The sequence below is a fragment of the Zalophus californianus genome, chromosome 3 (genome assembly GCF_009762305.2).
Source record: "Zalophus californianus isolate mZalCal1 chromosome 3, mZalCal1.pri.v2, whole genome shotgun sequence".
Taxonomy (NCBI): Eukaryota; Metazoa; Chordata; class Mammalia; order Carnivora; family Otariidae; genus Zalophus; species Zalophus californianus.
The window spans coordinates 124430549-124451976 of NC_045597.1; the positions used below are offsets into that span (position 1 = coordinate 124430549).

The following is a 21428-nucleotide window of genomic DNA, read 5'->3' on the forward strand; positions in this document are numbered from 1 at the left end:
CTTTATAGTTTGAAATGTTTCCTTTTAAATTGGTGCTCAGAGTAGACTTCAAACCTTAGAGCCAAGAACTTTATTAAATAAAATACTGTTTCATATAAAAATATATAACTGTTACTAAAACATTTGCTCAACTCACAGGTTACCTTTGCATTAAAGAAAAAATACAAAATTTAAGGATGCCAGTTTCAGTATCTATTGTCCAGGTCTTTAGGGATGCTTTGAGTTTGAAACATTGATACTTTTAATAGAACTCAGCATGAAAATTAAGTATCTTGTGCTTAACCCACAAAACTTTTTATTTAAAAATTTAAATAGAAAACATTTCATTGGCATGCAGTTTATAGTTTTGTTATATGAAATGCTTAATGACAGATACACAGTGGCTTGAGCTTTATAGTATTCTTATTAGTGCCTTAGTACCACTTACTGTTTCATATTTCAGTATTGTATAAGCTTCCAATATCCTGTAAGTATGAATTAGAGGGAATAAGGAAAGTCTTTTTACTGGTTGTTACTTTTAAACCTTAAACAAATAGAGACCATATGCTATTCACTACAAATTGTAGAATGCAAATTCCTAGGAAAATGAAGTTGTAATACTGTTCTCTCTAGATACTTGCCAAACGTAAGAATTTATATTGTCCTTATTAGCTAGAACCAAGATGTTCAAAAAAGAAATTTATACATTTTGAATGTAAACAAAAACTTTGTTATTCTTAATGTTAAAAATAAATACAGATTTGAACGTTCCAGTTAGCTGTGGATCACCGAATAGATACAAGGGCTGGTTACACATGTTCTGATACATGAAGAAAATTAAAATTTACTACTTCACTACCAGGGACCTCTAAGAACTTACTTGAAAGATGAAATCAAATGTGGAAAATTAAATCAAGTTAAAGCAGCCATTTTGGAAGAGCTACCACTGGGTAGAAGTTACCAAAATGAACAGAAGAAAATTAGTTGTATGGGAGTTAAGTAGAAAGGGAGATTTTAAAGCAGCACTGTCCGACAAAACTTTGTGATAATGGAAATGTTCTATAATTTGTTTTGCCCAGTATGGTAGCTACTAACCACACGTGTTTTGAGCATTTGAAGTGTGCCTCATGCAACTAGGGAACTGAACGTAAAGTTATATTTAATTTTAATTTATTTAAATAGCCACATGTAGCGTGTGGCTACTATATTGGACATTGTAGAAATTTGACTATTAGAGAAAAGTTTAAGGAAGAGTTAAGATCACTTCTAGTTCTTAAAGGACTGGTAGAACTTGAATAAAAAAAGGAATTCCAGTCTGTTTACTATTTGTACCACTCATAATAGCTTGTCAGTAATAAAATAGACAATATCCAAGATCTCAGAAGTTTAAAGCTCTTACAGATTATAATTCTTTTGTGTACTACAGCTAGTGTAACATCTGCTCGTTTAGTACCACATAGCCACACTGTATAGTCCTGTCATCACTTCATGGTTTTTCCTGTGTCAGTAAACAAGAGTGCCATCAATTGTGATGAAGGATGTTATTCATAGTGCCAGTGTGGGACTTTGTTGCCATTGGTCAAGCATGAGAGATAGTGTATCTTCCCTTAAGTATTCCCCATAACTGATGGCATGTGGGTTAGGGAGAGAGAGGACTTCTTTGAGCTTCCAAGTTTCTAAATAGAGTAAATCTAATTTTATGTGAACTCTGCATATTCTTTAAGCTGTAAAGGGTAAGGAAAACCACTCTTGCTTCTGAGCTTTCATTTTCATTTTTTACTCCCAAAATGATTTTCACCTTTGTCTTAAAATGTACATTTACTGAAAACTTTGAGCATCACCACTATGGTAGTATGTAGTGTTTTTCTAGAGTTTTTGCTTACATAGTTTTCATGTCATTGAATGGCTAGTTCGTCAGCAGTTGGAGAGCATAAGATACCTTAGATAGGAACAGATCTGGCAGTAGGAGAAGAATCCTTAAAGGGGCTCTGTGGTACAAGTGTTAGTCTTGCTGCCAGCCACCTCCACACCTTCCTGGTATAGCTGTAATCTTCCTGTTGCAAAAAATGTATGAAATTTTCCTGAAGTTCTAACCATTTGTGATCAGTGCTAAATACTATTTCTCCAAAGTGATGTTCTAAAAGTAATGAAATTGTAAAATTATGTGGAATATGGGCTCCTTAAAATCTACAATATTTTCTACATCTAACTCAAAAAGGAAGATAAAATGTATTAGAGGAATCATCTGCCATAGTAAATAGCATGTGGATCTATTTAACAGTCTTTTATTTCCCATAGAAACTGGTAAAGACCTGGTGATTGTAAAACTACAGTGGTAGGTAGAGTTTTGTTTTGTTTTGTTTTTTAATTCACCTATAACCCACAGTGGTTCAGTTAAATGGGAAGGAAGATAGAGCAGTAGACTGGGTTTTTATTTTTATCTGCTTTACTACTTTGGGCTTTATTTAAACTGTTTCAAGTGAAGGGTGCATTTAGGGAAGTGGTTAAAAGTACTAAATTATATCTATGATTATTTCTTTTTTATAAGTTCTTATGAGAACCTAAAGATCAATTTTTGTCACAGTGATTACATGAGAATAATGAATGTTACTGGAATAAGGAAATAAACCATAAAAACTAATTTTCATTGCCAAGTTTTACATTAAAATCCTGCACAGGAATCACCGTCAAAGTATTTGATGCCTTAATCTGAGATTTCCAAAATCTTAGTCAAATTGAACAGCATACTCGTTTTCTTCTGCAACTACCAAAACACAGTCGTCGTTATAAGGTGATTGGGGTGCAGTAGAAAAAACTGTGGTGATACCAGAATCCGAGTTTCTTTTGTACAGGAACCAAACGATTGCTCCCAAAACTGTCAAAATTACTGTGCTAGCAATCACCAAAGCTGATATTAAAATGTGGTTATCTGAAAAGGAAAAGACAAAATATATGTATATGGAAATCACTTACTGGTATTGCACTTGGGGGAGCACAAATACAGTTTCATCATGTACATATTTGCCTATTTTAAGGATTTTCCCACATTGATAAAAATAAAAAATTGTACATTTATTATGCTTCTTAGCTTGAACAACTGTCATTCAAGATTTCAACCAAGGTTTACAATTTGCCACTCTACTGTGAGATCCTAAAATGGAAATCACCTACACTCAGGGTATACTACAGTTCTATTTGTCTCCCTTGGGTTTTACTTTATATTTACTGCTCTTTTCAAAACTAGTTGTCTTTAGAGGTTTGTTTACATTAATGAGGCTTATTGGTTCATCTGGTGTTTGGCATTTAAAATTTGTTCCACTGAAAACAGGAATGGCAATAAGAGTATCCTCCCCCCGCCTTTTTTTTAATAAGATTTTTTGAGAGCGCGTGAGTTGAGGGAGGGGCAGAGGGAGAAGCAGACTCCCTACTGAGCAGGAGATAAGGGCTCCATCCCAGGACCCTGAGATCATGACCTGAGCCACCCAGGCGCCCTTTTTTTCTTTTTTTTCAAGTATCTGTGTATATTCCTTAGTTATGTTCAACCTTAACAGTTCTTGGCTATTCAAAACCCTTGTAATCTTTCAGTAAGTGCAGGGAAATTAACTCAGTTTAGGAGTTAGGAGGAGGTAAATGCTTTGGGGGGAAGGTTATTTGTATTACATTTAGTAGCACCCAAAAGTATGTCCAAGAAATCTCAAATTATTTTCTCTTTACAGATGTATTTTTACATTATGGTTATTCGAATGTACTTATATCCTCCTTTAAGCTATGCCTTTTAAAATGATAAAATGTAAAGATTAGCAAAGAAAATCTGGCCAAAAGTTACTTGTTAAAGTGAGAGAGAGCCATTGATATTTTTAAAATATTGACAGGCTTCTTTAAAAAAATAACACAGGAGGAGTTGGGTAAATGGCCACAGCTGAATTCTCTCCTTTTTGGTCCTAAAAAAAAAGTTTGTAGTGGTCACAATTTGTTAAGGTGTGGGTTGTATTCTTATTGGAGACCCTCAGATAAAAAAATGTGTATCAAGAAAGTGGGGCACATTGTAGTTAAACATTTATGAAATACGTATTTTTTAATGAATTCAGAGTCCACTCTGGATCAAATGTTTCCAGATCTTTCAGCTATTCCTAATAGGGTTTTGAGAACCACTTAGACCTACCAACTCTTTTCTACACATTTCTGTCTGCATATATCCTCTCCCCCCCACCCCCCGCCGTATACATGTGCATAGCTTAAAATTCATAGTTCTACAAGATACGTAACAAAAATCCTGTGCTCCTCCTGCTCTACTGCTTATCCTGCATTTCCATTCCTGGTAACTTCTGTCATTTGCCTCCATGCTTAAAATAACATGCTTACACGGCTTTTCTTGATTCAGTTTTTTTAATGTCAAATACACAAAATGCACCATCTTAACCATTTTTAAGTTGACAGTTCTATAGCATTAAGTATATTCACGTTGTTGTGCTGTGTCACCATTTATCCATAGAACTCTTCATCTTTCAAAGCCGAGACACTGTATATATTAAACGATAACGCCCCATTCTTCCCGCCCCTCCCATCAGCCAGCATTTTACCTTGTGTCTATAAGGTCGACTACTCCAGGTACTTCATATAATTGGAATGAAATCGTATTCGTCCTTTTGTGACCAGCTTATTTCACTTAGCAACTAATTTCTTCCAAGTTTGTGCATGTTGCAGGATGTGTCAATTGCCTTTTTTAAGGCTAAATGTTACATAGCCATGTTTTGTTTATCCATTCATCTGTCGATGGACACTTGGGTTGGCAACTTCACCCGTGGCTATTGTGACTAATGCTGCTCTGAACGTGAGTGTACACATCTCTGATACCTCTTTTCACTTATTTCGGGTATATACCCAGAAGTGGAGTTCCTGGATCATAGGTATTTCTATTTTTAGGTTTTTGAGAAGCTACCATACTGTTGTCTGTACCATTTTACATTCTTACCCAGTAATGCACAAGTGTTCCACTTTCTCATCTTTGCCATCACTTGTTTTCTGTTTTGTTTTTGTACATAGCCAACCTAATGGCTATGAAGTGGTGCCTGCCTTGATTTATTTTTTTAAGTAAGCTCTACACCCAACGTGCTTGAACTCACTTACCCTAAGGATCAAGAGCCACATAATCTGCCAACTGAGCCAGCCAGGTGCCCCTTTGCTCTTTTTGATTTTTTTAAAGATTTTATTTATTTGTCAGAGAGAGACAAAGGAACACAAGCAGGGGGAGAGGGAGAAGCAGGCTTCCCGCAGAGCGGGGAGCTCAATGCGAGGCTGGATCCCAGGACCCTGGGATCATGACCTGAGCCGAAGGCAGCTGCTTAATGACTGAGCCACCCAGGTGCCCATTTTTTATTTTTATTTTTTATATTTATTCCTATGGAAGAGTGAGAACATGATTCTCCAATATCTACATGAACTCTCAAATACTCCTTTCCTCCTCTTCCATCATGGTTCTAGCAAGCCCTAAACTGAGAGAAAAAATATCCACGATACATGTGACAACTCATATCCAGAATAAAAAAAAAAAAAAAAAACTACCAATCGGGAAGGCAATCCAATTAGAAATAAGGACAAAAAACCTGAAGAGGCGTATCACAAAAGAACATATTGAAATGGTTAATAAGTGTATTAAAGTGCTTAACATTATTTATCAGGGAAATGAAAATTAAAATGACAGATTGCTACACATAACATCTGAATGGCTAAAATCAGGTTGACTTTCATGGGATGGATGTGTAGAGTGAACAGAACTTGCATACACTGACAGCAGGAATATAACAGTTCAACCACTGAAAAATTATTTGATGGTTCTAATAAAAGCTAAACGTATTAGCTATCCTATGACCTTGCAATTCTACTCTTTGGAATGTACTCCAGGAGAGTGACAAAACAGGTCCAAATGAGAAGTTCACAAGCAGCTCTTACCATAGTAGTACCAAACTAGAAATGATCCACATACACATAACTAGAGATTGGACAAATTGTGATATAAAATACTATGCAACACTAAAATAGGTACAATATATACCCAACATGGGTGAATCTTAAAAAAAAAAACTGAAAGAGGGCGCCTGGGTGGCTCAGTTGGTTAAGCGACTGCCTTCGGCTCAGGTCATGATCCTGGAGTCCCGGAATCGAGTCCCGCATCGGGCTCCCTGCTCGGCGGGAAGTCTGCTTCTCCCTCTGACCCTCTTCCCTCTTGTGCTCTCTGTCTCTCATTCTCTCCCTCTCAAATAAATAAATAAAATCTTTAAAAAAAAAAAAACTGAAAGAAGCCAGTAGAATTACATTTATGTTAACAAGTAACTCTAAACTATGGCGATAGAACTCAATAGTGGTTAACTAGGATAGATGGTGGTAGGAGCTACATTTATTGGGAAAGGGCATGAGGGAAATTTTTAATGTAACAGAAATGTACTGTATCTTGATTTGAGAGCTAGAGTTAGCCAGGTGTCTACAGAGGCAACCGTCAAACTATACACTTAAGATCTGTGCAACTTATACCTCAAAGAGATTAAATGGGGTGCCTGGGTGGCTTGGTTAAGTGTCCAACTCTTGATTTTGGCTCAGGTCATGATCTCAGTTGTCAGATGGACCCCTGTGTCTGACTCCACGCTGACCATGGAGCCTGTTAAGATTCTCTACCTCTCCCTCTTCCCTCTGCCCCTTCCGCCCCACACATGCACACACGATCTCTAAAAAAAAAAATAGATTAAAAATTATACAACCAATTGGCAAAAATCCACAAGTTTTGTAACCCTTTGTTTCTGGGAATGCAAAATGGTGCAATTCCTCTTACTATATCGATCCAAGCTCTGTATCCACTTTCAACCCATTTACAGGGAATCTAATCTTTAGATAACATGTATTTGTGCAAGGCAGATTCATTGCAGCGCTGTAATAACACATGTTTGGAAACAAGCTAAGAAGGATCTGGGGCTGGTTAAATAACTGCATATCCATACAATGGAAGAGTATTCAGTTGTAAAGAAGAAGGAAGTTCAATCTATAGGTAATGATACAGAGATATATTCACTAAAATATATTAGTGAATAAAAGGGGCAAAATAAGTCCTACATCTCAGTTTGCTTATTTTGGCTAAAAGAAATAAGACATTCATTTAAAGAAAAAACTGAATGGGTGCGCAGTAAGGAGAAAGGTAGAATAGGGTAGGTGGGGGCAGGTTGGGAGACAGACTTTTCAGGGTTTGCCTTATTATAATTTTGCTTTCTGAGCCATGTTAATATATTACCTGTTCTTTAAAAAAAATGGATTTAGTAAACCCTTAAGACAGATGCTTCATGAATTACAACTATGAGGTCAAATTTTTTTAAATAAAAGATTGCAGAGTGCCTACAAAAACAATGGAATTCAATGGGAAATAGTTTTTGGTGTTTAAAAAATTCGTAATTTGGGGCGCCTGGGTGGCTCAGATGGCTAAGCGTCTGCCTTCAGCTCAGGTCATGATCCCAGGGTCCTGGGATCGAGTCCTGCATCAGGCTCCCTGCTCCTTGGGAGCCTGCTTCTCCCTCTGCCTCTCTCTCTCTCTCTCTCTCTGTCACTCATGAATAAATAAATCTTTAAAAAAAATAAAATAAAAAATTCATAACTTGCAGTTATATTTAGAATGTAAAGTCATTACTAAACTAAGAGACCTTTCTAAATTCTTACAAAAGTTGTTCTACTTTATATTATACAATTAATTTTTAAGGGGTCTTTAATATTTAACATTTGAATCTTAATATTACTTGTGGGAAAAATTTTTAACAAAAGACTCTTACCTGATAAATATTTCTTTTCATATGGGACTAAAATAAAAAAGAAAATTAAAATTAAAATTCAAGTATGCTTCATTCTATGTTTGCCTTTAAACACTTTCAGAATAGTTAAAAATGAACCCCTTATTTAATAGCTTAATATTATCCATATTTCTATTGCTTGGTCAATTGTGTTTTCCATTTTGAACAAAGGTTTTTTTTGTTTGTTTTTTTAAAGAAGATATAGAGGTCTAATGTAATGCATTAGCTTGGTTGGTGGAAAAGGATTAGGTAACTCAAGAAAAAGTGATGAGGTGAAGAAAACAGAATTTTGGCAGGAGAGTATAGAAAACAAAGCTAGTAAAATTAAAGTGTGCACCTGTGATCTTAATGGTACGGATTTGTTCACGATTTCTGATGTTTCAAAGTCACAGTTTAAAAATTTGGTTTATAATAATGGTGCCCTGAGACTTCATACATGAAAAGAACCAACTTTTTAAAAACCCAATAAACTGGAAGTTGAATTCTACCATAAAACTATGAGAAGCTTAATATAGTCACTATAAACTATAGTTAAGAACCCTGCTGAGGCAAAAAAAAAAAAAAAGTAAAATGTAAAGGGAAAAATAGCTTTAGTTTACAGTAGAAGTAGAAGGGGGTAAATCCTAAAAAGGCGAAATGCGGAAATGGCCAATGTGTCTCAGGCATCCCAAAATCATATTTTGAAATTTTAAGTGTTTTTAATGAGAAAACAATTCTAAAACTTAGAATAAACTTTGATGTTTAACAATAACATCAAAATACTGTGGGACACAATAATTATATTCATTAGAAAGCATTCTGACGAGGAGGGGATGGTCGGAGTCTGGGAGTGGTGGGTGTGTAGAGGGGCAGGGGCCAGGTTCAGAGCTCACCCCTTGGGAGAAAGGAAAAAAGAAAAGCATTCTGAGAGGTCAGAAGAAAAATTACACTTTAATCCAGGATAAATTAAAAACTACAATGCGGTTTTTCTTCATTTGTCTAAACAAAGGATGTTAGTACTTGTACAGGGTCAAATTCTTTGTAGTAAACTTTAGAATTCTGGAAGTCAAAGTATTCTTAACCATTTCTGTTAAATCAAATGGAAGGAAACTGAGGGTTCCATCAAACAACAGAAGAAATTTTTAACTTCTTGTAGGCTCTTAAGTATAAGATAGGATAAAAGTATGACTGGTTCACATGATCTAGGTCCTACCTCTGAAATGTGAAGAATTACATTTGACTTCTGAGAGACTCGACAGCAAACCATCCTAATATGTTCTGAAATCTTTCTTACTCACTCTAATTTATTGAGGCATAACTGTCCCAAAGAAAATTATTTTAAAACCAGCCCTACTTTCCCCACCCCTCTAGGAATGGAAAAAAAGTCTTCAGTTATACTTACTAGCTGCTTTACAAAGGGTTCCTTCCATAGAAGAAATTTCACAATTTCCTTTTTTCCATTCACCTGTCTTGGTGTGCAAAAAGGCACAGGTGTCAACTAGATCCTCACCATCTTCTTGGTCTGTCCACTTATCAAATGTCACATTTGACTTATCAAGCCACTTGAAACTTGCATCTGTCAGTTAAGAATATTTTCATCGTTATGAGTTTTAAACTGTTAGAGCCATAGAAAAGGGTCTAGGATTAAAGGTCAGAAGTTACTAAGGTATGTCTGGTCAAAACTTTTCTTTGTAGGATTTAAATTAGGAAGAATGTATCTTGTGTACAAGCACATCAAAGGTATTGGTTCAAGGAGTGCCTCGGTGGCTCGGTCAGTTAAGCATCTGCCTTCGGTTCGGGTCATGATCTCGGGGTCCTGGGATGGAGATCCAAATCGGGCTCCCTACTCAACAGAGAGTCTGCCTCTCCCTCTCTCTACCCCTGCACCCGACTTGTGCTCTCACTCTTCCTCTCTCTCTTTCTCTCAAATAAAATCTTTTTTTCAAAAAAAGATATTGGTTGAAGAAGGTTCTATGGATGGGGTGCCTGGGTGGCTCAGTTGGTTAAGCATCTGACTCTTGATTTCAGCTCAGGTCATGATCTCAGGGTTATGAGATCCAGACCTGTGTTGGGCTCTGCACTGGGGATGGAGCCTGCTGGGGATTCTCTCTCTCTCCTCTCTCTCCCCCTTTCTCCCTCTAAAAAAAAAAAAAAAAAAAAAAAAAAGTTCTTGAAAAGAATATAATAACATTTTCATGGGGAAATAGCCAAGAAAATTAAAATATTAACAGTAAACTTAGTTTCATTTCATTAATTATGTATGTACTTTTGTTTTCTACAGGGACACTAAATATATAATATTGCTCTGATAGTTCAATTACCTTTATCCTATTGTTGACACAAACACTAATATTTATGACCCTACCATATTAGAAAAATACTGAGCCTAGAACCGTATTTTAATCCAGACAAAAGAATCAACTTTGATTCTTCTGTGTGAAACACACTGAGCTGCTCAGGGAAAAGCTGCAGTCAGACTATACACGTCATGTACTGGGTACAGAATGCACGCTGAACAAACAATACCCGGACACCACAGGAAACACCAACTTGAACTAGAGAACTGAAGAATCTCAAAGTCATCAATTTTACCATTTAAAAAAAGTGATTTCCTACAAGGGTAACTATTACTTACCATCTGTGTCAAAAAACATGCCTAGTAGGATATCATCTGGGCCTTTCCATTGCTTTTTCAAAGTATCCAGTATAAAAGCATTTTCTTCTTCATTATGTATGCTTACCATGTCTGCTCCTGGAATTATTTTTAGGTAGGAAAAAAAAAAAGCATGTTTCCAGAATCAATGAAAATCACATGAAGTATATAAAAATTATGCATTATTATAATACTTATAATAACATTACACTTTTACACCTTTTTAAGATTCAGCTTGAGAATACGCACATTTCTGAAAATATACTCATGAGAAAAGTAAAATGGGATAAATTGGGCAGAACCATTTTATACTCTTTCATTCACAGAGTCGGTAATTTACAGACAAGGGAACAAAACCTCATGCGAGGCTTGAGCAATCAACACATTTTCTGCATCTCTCAACTTCACTCTTTCCCATGACTTCTTCCTCTAGCCCTCATGGTTTCTCCTGTCCTCACTGCACTACCATAGGGAGGCCAAGCTCTGACCACACCCAGGAGAACTAAAAACCGTGAGGGCAAACCTGCCAGAACAGCTCCCAAGACCCTGTGAAGCTCAAGCAACGGTATCTGACCGGCCTCCTTAACTGTCTGCCTGTGCCTGTTGCCCAAAGCCCTGCACCTTCCCCTAACTTTGTGGTCCTTAGAAAAGTGCCAGCTTTGGGAAACTGAGCGAGGAGGTCCTCGCTCTCACTAGATGGTTGATCCTTCCTGGGGCTCTTTCGCACAATTACAGAGCCAAGACCAGCAGCCATCTGTGTGTGTCACATACATTAGCTGTCGTCCTTACAGTCTAAGCACCCCATAACTGCCAGGAGTGACATGACCTTTCCGAGAGCCCTTTTAACCCTGCTTCGTAACCTAGACAAAGATCTCTCTTGCAAATTAAACATCCCACTTTCTGTACTACAACTAATATAACTACACGGAGACACGAGGAAGAAGCCTTGCCTACTCTTAAACTACATGCTTCCAAAATCATCCTGACTTAACAAAGGCTCCGGAAAATGTCAGAATATTGTCTTAGTTCAGGGGTTCTCCACCTTGAGCAAGCATCAGAATCACCTGGACGGCTTGTTAAAACAGTGCTAGGCCACATCCAGAGTTTCAGATTCAGCCAGAGTGAGATGGGGCCTGAGAATTTACATTTCTAACAGGTTCCAGGAGATGCCGCTGCTGCTGATGCAGGGACCACACTTTGAGAATTATAGGAGGCTTAAATCATAGGCTACTGTATTTATGACATTGTGCTAAAGTTGATAATGATTTTCATAAGTTAACAAATGGAAAAGACAGAGCTCCTGTTACATACTGATATGGTAAAAAAAAAAAAATTTGTATTAGGTGACCACTTCTACATCTTTTAAAAGGGGCTTGTACAAAAGAAGAAATTTAACTACAGGGGAAAGAAAATTACTATAGGGCCAAAAAATCTCCCCCAAAGCATATTGTATTATTAAAGAAAAAAATCACAAACTGGGTAGACTAAAGCTCCATTATAAATAAAGAAGCAAACACCTTAAAGGAAAAAAAAATTTAGTTTCAAGACTGTAAAAAAATAATTCACCCTCATAGAAGCAAAGGGAACACAAGAAATGTGTGAAAAATGCAATCTCACTGATAAAGAAATGAAAATTAAAATAAGCAGACTTTCAGGCTTACAGATTAAACAGTGCTGGCCTTGGGTATAACAAAATAAGAACTCATAAGTGTTTAGGTGGAGTAAAAATTCGTACAGCCTTTTTGGAAACAATTTGGCAAGATGTGTCAAAAACCCTAAAAACACATTATTTGACCCAGCAATCCTTAACAATTACGCTAAAACAATCATAGGCTCTGTGTTCAAATAAACACAGTTATTAATGGTTATCACATGACAATGAAAGATTGAAAATAATGACAATGAAAGATTGAAAATAATAGCCAATATTAGAGGATTAATTAAATCAGTTATGGAATTTCTATATACCAGATTAATGGCCATTGATTAGGAAATATGCATTGTATTTTTACTGCCACAGACATTTTTAAGGGAAAATGCAGATTACAGGGCAGTTTGCCAACCACGATCCCTTTTCTTATACATTAAAAAAAAAAGTATTTTTTATAAATTTGCCTGGGGGGAAAAGCCTAGGCTATTTACCAAAATGTTAACAGTCATTACATTTCCTTAGGGTGGTGCAATTTAGGGTGATTTTGATTTATTTTACTTTTAAGATTTATTCATTTCTTTTAGAGGGAGAGAGTGCAGTGGGAAGGGGCAGAGGGAGCGGGAGAGAGAATCTCCAGCAGACTCCCCGCTGAGCGAGGAGCCTGATGCAAGGCTTGATCCCACAGCCCCAAGATCATGGCCTGGGCCAAAATCAAGAGTCAGATGCCCAAGCAACTGAGCCACCCAGGGGCCCCTGATTTTGTTTTATTTTTAAAATATCTGCACATGTTTTTCTCATTTTTTAGTGATCGTGCATAAATTGTGCAATTACCAAAAATCTTTAAAAGAAAAAAAATAATAAGACTGGCCTTTAAAATGCTTAATAATACTTTAATCCAAAGTTAGGATTCACAAGGTTCCCTGAGTCCTATCTCCATTTTTAAAAACTCTGTGATGGTTTTCTTATCCTTTCCAGCTGCTTGTCTGTAAAAAGTCACACAGACTTTTCAACTGTTTTACCCTGATACTTGTATTCACATATGAAACGTAACCAAAGTGCCACTCCAGAAAAATTCTCAAGGGAAGTATTTAACTACGTCATAGTTTAGGCTTAAGTGTTCAGAGATGAGGTTTTCATCCTTTTCTTTGACCTTGTGACAGCCAATGGAACTTTAATGATTCTTAACCCTGTAATCTAATTAAATACTGTATAAACTTAAATTACTGTGTCAGGCAAATAAGACACACTTTCATTTTCTTTAACAAATGACTTCATAAGTCCCTGAAGAATGCATGTGCTCAAGAAAATTTTTTTTACAATGCATTACCAGTGACAGTACCTGCTGAGATGTAATCTGGGTCTTTAATTTTTTTTTTAAAGCAGGGGGGAGTGGAGAGGGAGAAGAAGGTTTCCCATGGAGCAGGGAGCCCTATGTGGGGCTCGATCCCAGGACCCTGGGACCATGACCTGAGCTGAAGGCAGATGCTTAACCACTGAGCCACCCAGGCGCCCCTTTAATTCTTTTTATAGCTAGTGACACAGCTCACAAATCACAAAAAGGAAAGGCTGAAAATATTTATTTTTTCTATTATAATGGTAACATATAAATTAAAGGTAAATGTTGCAAAATAAGAAAAATTTTAGTTTCTCACAATTATTTTCCTCTTTATGAATAATGAGAGAGCAATATCAAGTAAATTAGCACAAAGCCCTGGGAATATTTCTAAATATAGCTCTCTGCAGCCCAAAAGGTAACAAGTCACTTGTTTTCTAAATCTCTGACAGGTTTAAGATAGGATTTTGTACAGCTGGGAAGATTTTATAAATCCAAATGTAAATATTCTAGTATTCCTATGCTTTTTCTTCTTCACACATAGAAAACCCTGAATCCATGTCCACCTACTACTCTAAATGAAAACACTACTCTAGCCAAAAATAAATACCAGCATTATTATGAATTTTAGCTAATTTTCTAATTCATCAGTGAACTGGGTATTTCCAGAGTGGAAACAAATATAGAGGATTATCAAATAAATGATAAGGTTAACAGAAATGTATGAGAAAGCTTAAAAAATCTAATATCAGTAAGATGAACTGAATTTATAAATTTTAACTGGGGAAAAGAGATATATATCTTTTTAGACAGAAGATAAATTTTATAAGCAAATTTGTACATAACAATTTAAAATTCCTAAATGGCTACCCTGCTTGAACAAGTAGAGTTAATGGACTCCAAAACAAGCAGTCAGGATCAAGTCACAAAGTTGTTGGGTGTTTCCAATTTTGTTTTTTGTTGGCTAAAGAAAAATGGCAAGGACAAAAAAAAAAAAAAAAAACCCTCACTACACTTGAATTGTAGAAGTCAGCCAACAAGTATTAATTATGCCTCTATTTTCTAAGCAGTTGCTTACCTGCTAAAGGTAAGTATTAAAGCCGGACAGTAAACTCTGACCTTGTAGTTCATACACACTAATACGAGTACAGGAACATGTCTCTTCTTGGTTCTCAGCCTCCAATATAATTTCTGTTATTGAAATCTATGCCTAGGTATATGTAAAATAAGTGATTTTTTTCAAAAAAGAGATAGAAAATTGTTACAAGGAAACCCCATCTAAAAAATTCCTATTATTCGCAGCACCTGGCTGGCTCAGTCGGTAGATCACATGGCTCTTGATCTCTTGCGAGTCCAAGCCCCATGTTAGGTGTAGAGATTACTTAAAAATAAAATCTTTTTTTAAAAAAAATACCTATTATTCAATTTCTTTAAAATGAAGCCATACTGGTAGGTTGGAAATTTTGTTTTGTTTTCAAAGAACCAATATGCAACACCATTTGGCATGTATAAGTTTCTCAAAGGGAAACAATATGAGTACTACATGGCACTTAATGGGATTAAAAACTTCTATGCTTAACGTTCATTCCTTCTATAATAAGTATGATTTGATATTCTTCCAAAATGTCATATTGGTTGGTTGTCAGAAATTGTGTTTTTGTTTTTTTTAGGTAAAGGGCATTTCTAAATTCTGGAGTTATTAATAAGCCTAAGATAAAAATTAATAAAATGATCAAGAGATTTTAGATCTCATGCAGTCATAAAAAGCACTTCTAAAAAATCAAGGACTGTCATATCACCATCATAGATATTTCAGTTGAAAGAGACGCTATTTCACATCCTAGTTTCAGTTTGAACTTATGAGAATCACAACTAGAGGCTTAACAACAAGGATGCACTTTGGGCCAAACAGCCAAATGTACAAAGAGCACCCAGACACACCTTTTTAAAAACATTTTTAGGGGCGCCTGGGTGGCTCAGTCGGTTGAGCGTCTGCCTTCAGCTCGGGTCATGGTCCCGGGTCCCAGGATCAGCCCGCGTCAGGCTCCCTGCTCCGCGGGGAACCTGCTTCTCCCGCTCTCCCTGCTTGTGTGCGCACGTTCTCTCTCTCTCATAAATACAGAAAATTTTTTAAAAAACGACATATTTATTTGAAATGTTTCACACTGTGAAGTTGTAAATCTATTTGCCAGAGAACACAGAGTGTATCTGCTAGCAAACAGCCTTTTTCTCCCTTTTCTCCAACAGACATTTCTTTACCAGTTTCACTTCATGGTCCCGTCTGACTTCTGCCCACACTGCGTACCCGAAACAGTACTCTCGAAGGCAGAAAAACAACAGAGTGATTAAGAACTATGGCCCTAAAATCAGATCCGAACCTGGTTTGAATTCCGGCTCTGCCAATTATGACCACATGACTGTGAACAAATAACTGAACTTCATTTCTCCCCTTGCTAAAAGGAGGCTAATGATAAACCACCTGATAAGTATGTTAGGATAATTAAACCCAGGTAAATATCTGACGTACCTAAGCACAAGGCCCGGCACAGAGTATGCACATTAAAAAGATACTGCCGTTGCTAAGTTTCTGTCATGTAGCTTTGGACAGTATTGTCTAAACAGCTGTCTTCCAACTCAAAGGTTAAATATATACCCAATTCCATTGTGTGGCTTGTATATTCTACAATAAAAATTGTTCATTTATTACAAGGACCCAGGTGAAAGTGAGATATGACAAAACCATTTTTTGAAGGAATTAGTTAAAACCATTTACGACTGTGGGGAAAAAAAAGAATAAGCTTACCATGGTCAGTACACTGATTTCTGACGTCCTCTATGCTTTCTAGTTTGATGGCTTCTTTAAGAAAAATGTAACAACTGTCTTGAAACTGAACCCAGGCAGATGAAGGACAGTCTGTGTGGGAAAAGAGAAACACTGTGAAATAACTTGGGAAGAATTCCATGAATTCCTAAAGATAAAGATACTAGATATTAAATTTTCAAATAAAAAAAGAATTTAGACACAAAGCTCTGTTAAAATAAGAAATCAACTAGTGTGATAGGATTTTTCTCCATTCTACATATGGGAAAAGAGAACTGTGCCAATGATTCTCTTCTGATTTGACAGAGCAAAGTTACAAGTCTTTAGGGTGTTTAGGAACTCAGACTTGTAAATTACAGAATTATTACCACGGCAACAAACTATCCAGAAGGACAACCAATCAGAATTACAAGCTCTTTTTGAAGGTTATCTTTGCAGTATTTAGTAACAATTTCAAAAGTCCCAAGAGTTTTGCAAGAGCTTTTTCTAAAAATTATACTTCCAAAGCGGAGAAGAGACAAGTTGCGAGATTATGAATATTCAGACAAGTTTTCCTCTCGCACAGGAAAACAAGGTTGATGTTCTTACGAATGTTCTCAATTTAAGACCTCATCAAAGCAGATTCTTTGAACTAATTCTATGAAACCGAACCGTATCTCCTCCTCTGTGGGTGCAGAGTGGAATGGCACCTCCTTCTCTATTTTGATCTTTTTTGTTGTTGTTCATTATAAACGTGTACATTTTTAAGTCTTGGCTCTGGAATTTCATTAGTTAGCATGAACTTACTTTCAAAAGTAAGCCTTGAAGAGCTTGATTTCACAGGCCAGAATGGAGAAAGGGGGAGGATTTTACTGAATTCCAGTGAATAAAAAGAGCTTAATTTTCCCTATTCTCTTAGGTCTATGTAGGGAAAGTCACTATGATTTTTACTTAGCTTTATTTTTAAGTTCTGTATATATTGTAATTTTAATATAAACAAGTAAAAGAACGCCCTACCATAAAGATCAGAACTTAACCATCAGCAATGTTAATCTAAATTCAACAACCTTGAGTTTACTAAACTCAGAATATGGCAGAGAACATTAGTTGTCCCCTACTTGAACCCAGCACTTTTTCCCCCCTGTGTATTTACTCAGTATTTTATTTTTATTTTTTATTTTTTGTGAAGGTCTTTTGACCTCAGCTTCTCATACAGCACAGAACATGTCCACCAAGCTAAGTTGTTTTCCAGTCTTCCAGCAACTTCTGGATAATGAGCTGTGAGCTGAAGTGACAGGTGCAAATTGCCTTTAAAAGGAAGGAGTATGCTCCCTGGATCATACCTTCCCTTTCCCACTGGCCAAAATGTAGTTAGCCACCTTTAATCACGTAAACAATGGAAACAGCCTAGGAATAACAAAGCAACAAGACAGAAGGATCCTACATGGAGTCATATAACACTCAGACTGTCAGGAGAGAAAAAAAATAAACTACTATCTTGTTAAGTCGTCGTTAATTCAGGTCATTGTTACAGCAGGTGGGTCAATAACCTAAGTAATACTAGAGGCTACTTAAAATTGTCCCCATGGTGAGACCTGAATTTTTCCCAGCCTCATACTGCTACATTTAGTAATTAAATCATCCAAGATGGGAGCTCCTGCCTGACTGGCTCAGTCCATAGAACATGCGACTCCTGATTGCGGGATTGTATGTTTGAGCTCCATGTTCAATGTAGAGATTACTTAAAAATAAAATCTTTAAAAAAAAAAAAAACTAAATCATTCAAGATGCACTAGCATGAGAGTAGGTGTCTCAAGATACAAGTTACTTTGTATACAGGTTTTTTCCTTCCTGCTGTTCTGTAAGTACTTGGTTACACATGTTGACTACCTTGGCTTTAACTCTGGTAGGAATCTAGAACTTTCTCAGTGTAGTGGCTTAAAGATAGTTGGTAGGGATATTTTAGGAACATATGCTTAATGAAACATTAAGTTAAAAAAAAAAAACCTGAGTGTAAAATTATATGTGCAGTATGATCCCAGGAGTTAAAAAGCAAGAAGTCCAGAAATGTTTAGGAATTGGAGAGGCCAGACACGTCTGGAGGGGCAGGATTCAGGGAGGGTTTGAAAACAGGGTGCATTGTTGAAAGTCTGTAAGTGGAGCAGCTAGGCCCGTAGACCCTCTTCCTGAGAAACAGTACTCAGCCATCGTACTTTAACTATATACCTCTGCTGCCCTCTTTGAAAGTCTGGTCCTTACTCAAAGGAACTCTTTTAGATTTAACATATACGTGCAATCATACAGTATTTGTCTTTCTTCGTCTGACGTACTTCACTTAGCATAATACCCTCCAGGTCTATCCATGTTGTCACAAATGGCAAGATTTCGTTTTTTTATGACTAATATTCCATTGTGTGGTGATGTATATATCTTCATTCATCTGTGGATGGACACTTGGGTTGCTGCCGTATCTTGGCTACTGTAAATAATGCTCCAATAAACATAGAGATGCATATACCTTTTTGAATTGTCTTTTGTTTTGGGGGGTAAATACCCAGTAGTGGAATTCCTGGATCATATGGTAGCTCTATTTTTAATCTTTTGAGGAACCTCCATACTGTTTTTCACAGTGGCTGCACCAGTTTGCATTTCCACCAACAGTACGTGAGGGTTCCTTTTTCTCTACATCCCTGCGAACACCTGTTATTCTCAAGGTATTTTTAAATTTCCTCTTTGATGTCTTCTTTGACCCATTGGTTGTTTATAGTAGCATGTTGTTTAGCCTCCACATGTTTGCGGAGTTTTTTTTTTTTTTCCATTTTTTTTTGTACTTGATATCTAGTTTCATACCAGATGTTTGTTGGAAAAGATGCTTGATAGGATCTCAATCTTTTTAAATTTATTGAGACTTGTTTTGTGACCTAACATGTGATCTATCCTGGAGAAAGTTCCATGTGCACTTGAAAAGAATGTATATTCTGCTGCTTGGCTCCTTATATGTCTATTAAGTCCATTTGGTCTGATGTGTTGTTTAAGGCCGTGGTTTCCTTATTGATTTTCTGTCTCGATGATCTGTCCATTGATGTAAGTGGGGGTTAAAGTCCCCTCCTATTATTGTATTGCTGTCAATCTCTCCCTTCGGGTCTGTTACTATTTGCTTTATATATTTGGGTGCTCCTGTGTTGGGTGTACAGATATTTGTAACTGCTATATTCTCTTGCTGGGTTGATCTCTTTATCATTATGTCATGCCCTTCTTTGTCTGTTATTATAGTCTTTGTTTTAAAGTCTGTTTTGTCTAAGTATTGCTACCCAGCTTTCTTTCCATTTCCATTTGCATGTAATGTCTTTTTCCATTCCTTCACTTTCAGTCTACATGTGTCTTTAGGTCTGGAGCGAGTCTTGTAGGCAGCATATAGATGGGTCTTGTTTTTTTTTAAGTAAGCTCTATGCCCAACGTGGGGCTTGAACTCACAGCCCAAGAACAAGAGTTGCATGCTCTACCAACTGAGCCAGCCAGGCAGGCGTCCTGGTCTTGTTTATTTTTTTAAATCTGTTCAGTCACCCTATGTCTTTTGATTGGGGCATTTAGACCATTTACATTTAAAGCAATTACTGATAGCTATATACTTACTGCCATTTCTTTAATTGCTTTCTGATTGCTTTTATAGTTCTCTCTGTTCCTTTCTTCTTCTCTTGCTCCTTCCCTTGTGATATGACTTTCTTTAATGTTATGTTTGGATTCCTTTCTCTTTATTTTTGTGTACCTATTATATATAGGTTTTTGGTCTGTGGTTACCATGAGGTTCATATATACGCATTCTGTGTATATAGCAGTCTATTTTAAATTGATAGTTGCTTAAGTTTGAACACATTCTAAAAGCACTACATTTTTACTCCCACCACATTTTATGCCTGACACCATAATTTACAACTTTTTGCATATCCCTTAACTGTAGATATAATTGACTTTACTACTTCTTTTAACCTTCATACCAACTTTATAAGTAGTTGATCCACTGCTTTCACTATATATGTTTCCTTTTACCAGTGAAATTTTTTCTTTCAAAATCTTACTTCTATTTATGGCCTTTTCTGCTTAAACAAGTCCCTTGAAAGTTTCTCGTAAGGCCAGTTTAGTGGTGATGACCACATCTCTGCTCTTCCTACCCTTCCCAGTGTGGCTTTTTTTTTTTTTTTTTGCATCTTTAGTTGTGGAAGAGCTGCTGTGCTAGTCTTCAGGTTGTTCTCAGAGACCACTGATCTATATGTTGTTATAACCTTGCCGGGTCCATGGAAGGAGTTGAGCTCAGGCTCCTCCTACTCTGCCATCTTGATCCTCCACCCTCTGGTGTTTCTTTAAGTACAGGTCTATTACAAACTCCCTCAGTTTTTGATTTTCTGCAAATATCTTTATACTGCCTTCACATTTGAAGGATATTTTTGCAAGTACAGAATTCTAGATTGTCAGCTTATCTTTTATTAAGATGTAATTTTATTGTTTTGACTTCCATCATTCTAATTGAGAAATCAGCGGTCTGATTGTTGCTCTTTCTGGCCGCTTGCAAGATCTTTTCTTTGTTTTTTAGCAGTTTGAAAGTGGTATGCTGAGTGTGTGTGTGTGTGTGTGTGTGTGTGTGTGTGTGTGTGTTTTAAATCCTGCTAATAATTCAGTGTACTTATTGAATCTATGGCTTATTTTCATTGGTCTCTTTTGTAAAGTTCTTGACCATTGTTACTTCAAATAACACTTCTATTCTATTTTCTCTCTCCTCCCTTTCTGGGACTCAAATTATGTTTATGTTAGACTTTTCACCATGTCCCAAATATTCCCTTTGCTCCTTTCCATCTTTTTAATACTTTTGGCTCTCCATACTATAATCTTGTTCCTTCTGGTTTACTAATCTTTTTTTTTTTTAAAGAGATTTTATTTATTTGACAGAGAGAGACACAGGGAGAGAGGGAACACAAGCAGAGGAGTGGGAGCGGCAGGCTCCCCACTGAGCCTGATGTGGGGCTCGATCCCAGGACCCTGGGATCATGACCTGAGCCAAAGGCAGATGCTTAACGACTGAGCCACCCAGGCACCCCTCTGGTTTACTAATCTACTCTTTAGGTTTTAACAAATCTGCTGTTCTACTCATCTATTGAGTTCATAATGTCAGTGTTTTTTCAGTTATGGAATTCCAATTTGTTTATATTTTTGTAGTT

At 36.6% G+C, this 21428-nt stretch overlaps 1 protein-coding gene across 3 annotated transcripts in view; it reads right to left on the reverse strand.

The window, feature by feature from the left end:
- Nucleotides 1–2390: 2390 nt before the first annotated feature.
- LOC113919880 (lymphocyte antigen 75-like) overlaps nucleotides 2391–21428 on the reverse strand; it is a 129688-nt gene continuing 110650 nt past the window's right edge. For 2 of the 3 annotated variants that reach the window (XR_003519150.1, XR_003519148.1), the window contains one exon: nucleotides 16221–16332. Coding sequence is in view for 1 of the 3 variants with exons in the window: in XM_027589762.1 (XP_027445563.1) it covers nucleotides 2706–2908; nucleotides 7785–7811; nucleotides 9184–9357; nucleotides 10417–10533; nucleotides 16222–16332 (632 nt within the window). In the remaining 2 variants the exon portion in view is untranslated. Of the gene's footprint in view, nucleotides 2909–7784; nucleotides 7812–9183; nucleotides 9358–10416; nucleotides 10534–16220; nucleotides 16333–21428 lie in introns of those variants that run through there. The other variant, XM_027589762.1, reaches the window with a different exon arrangement.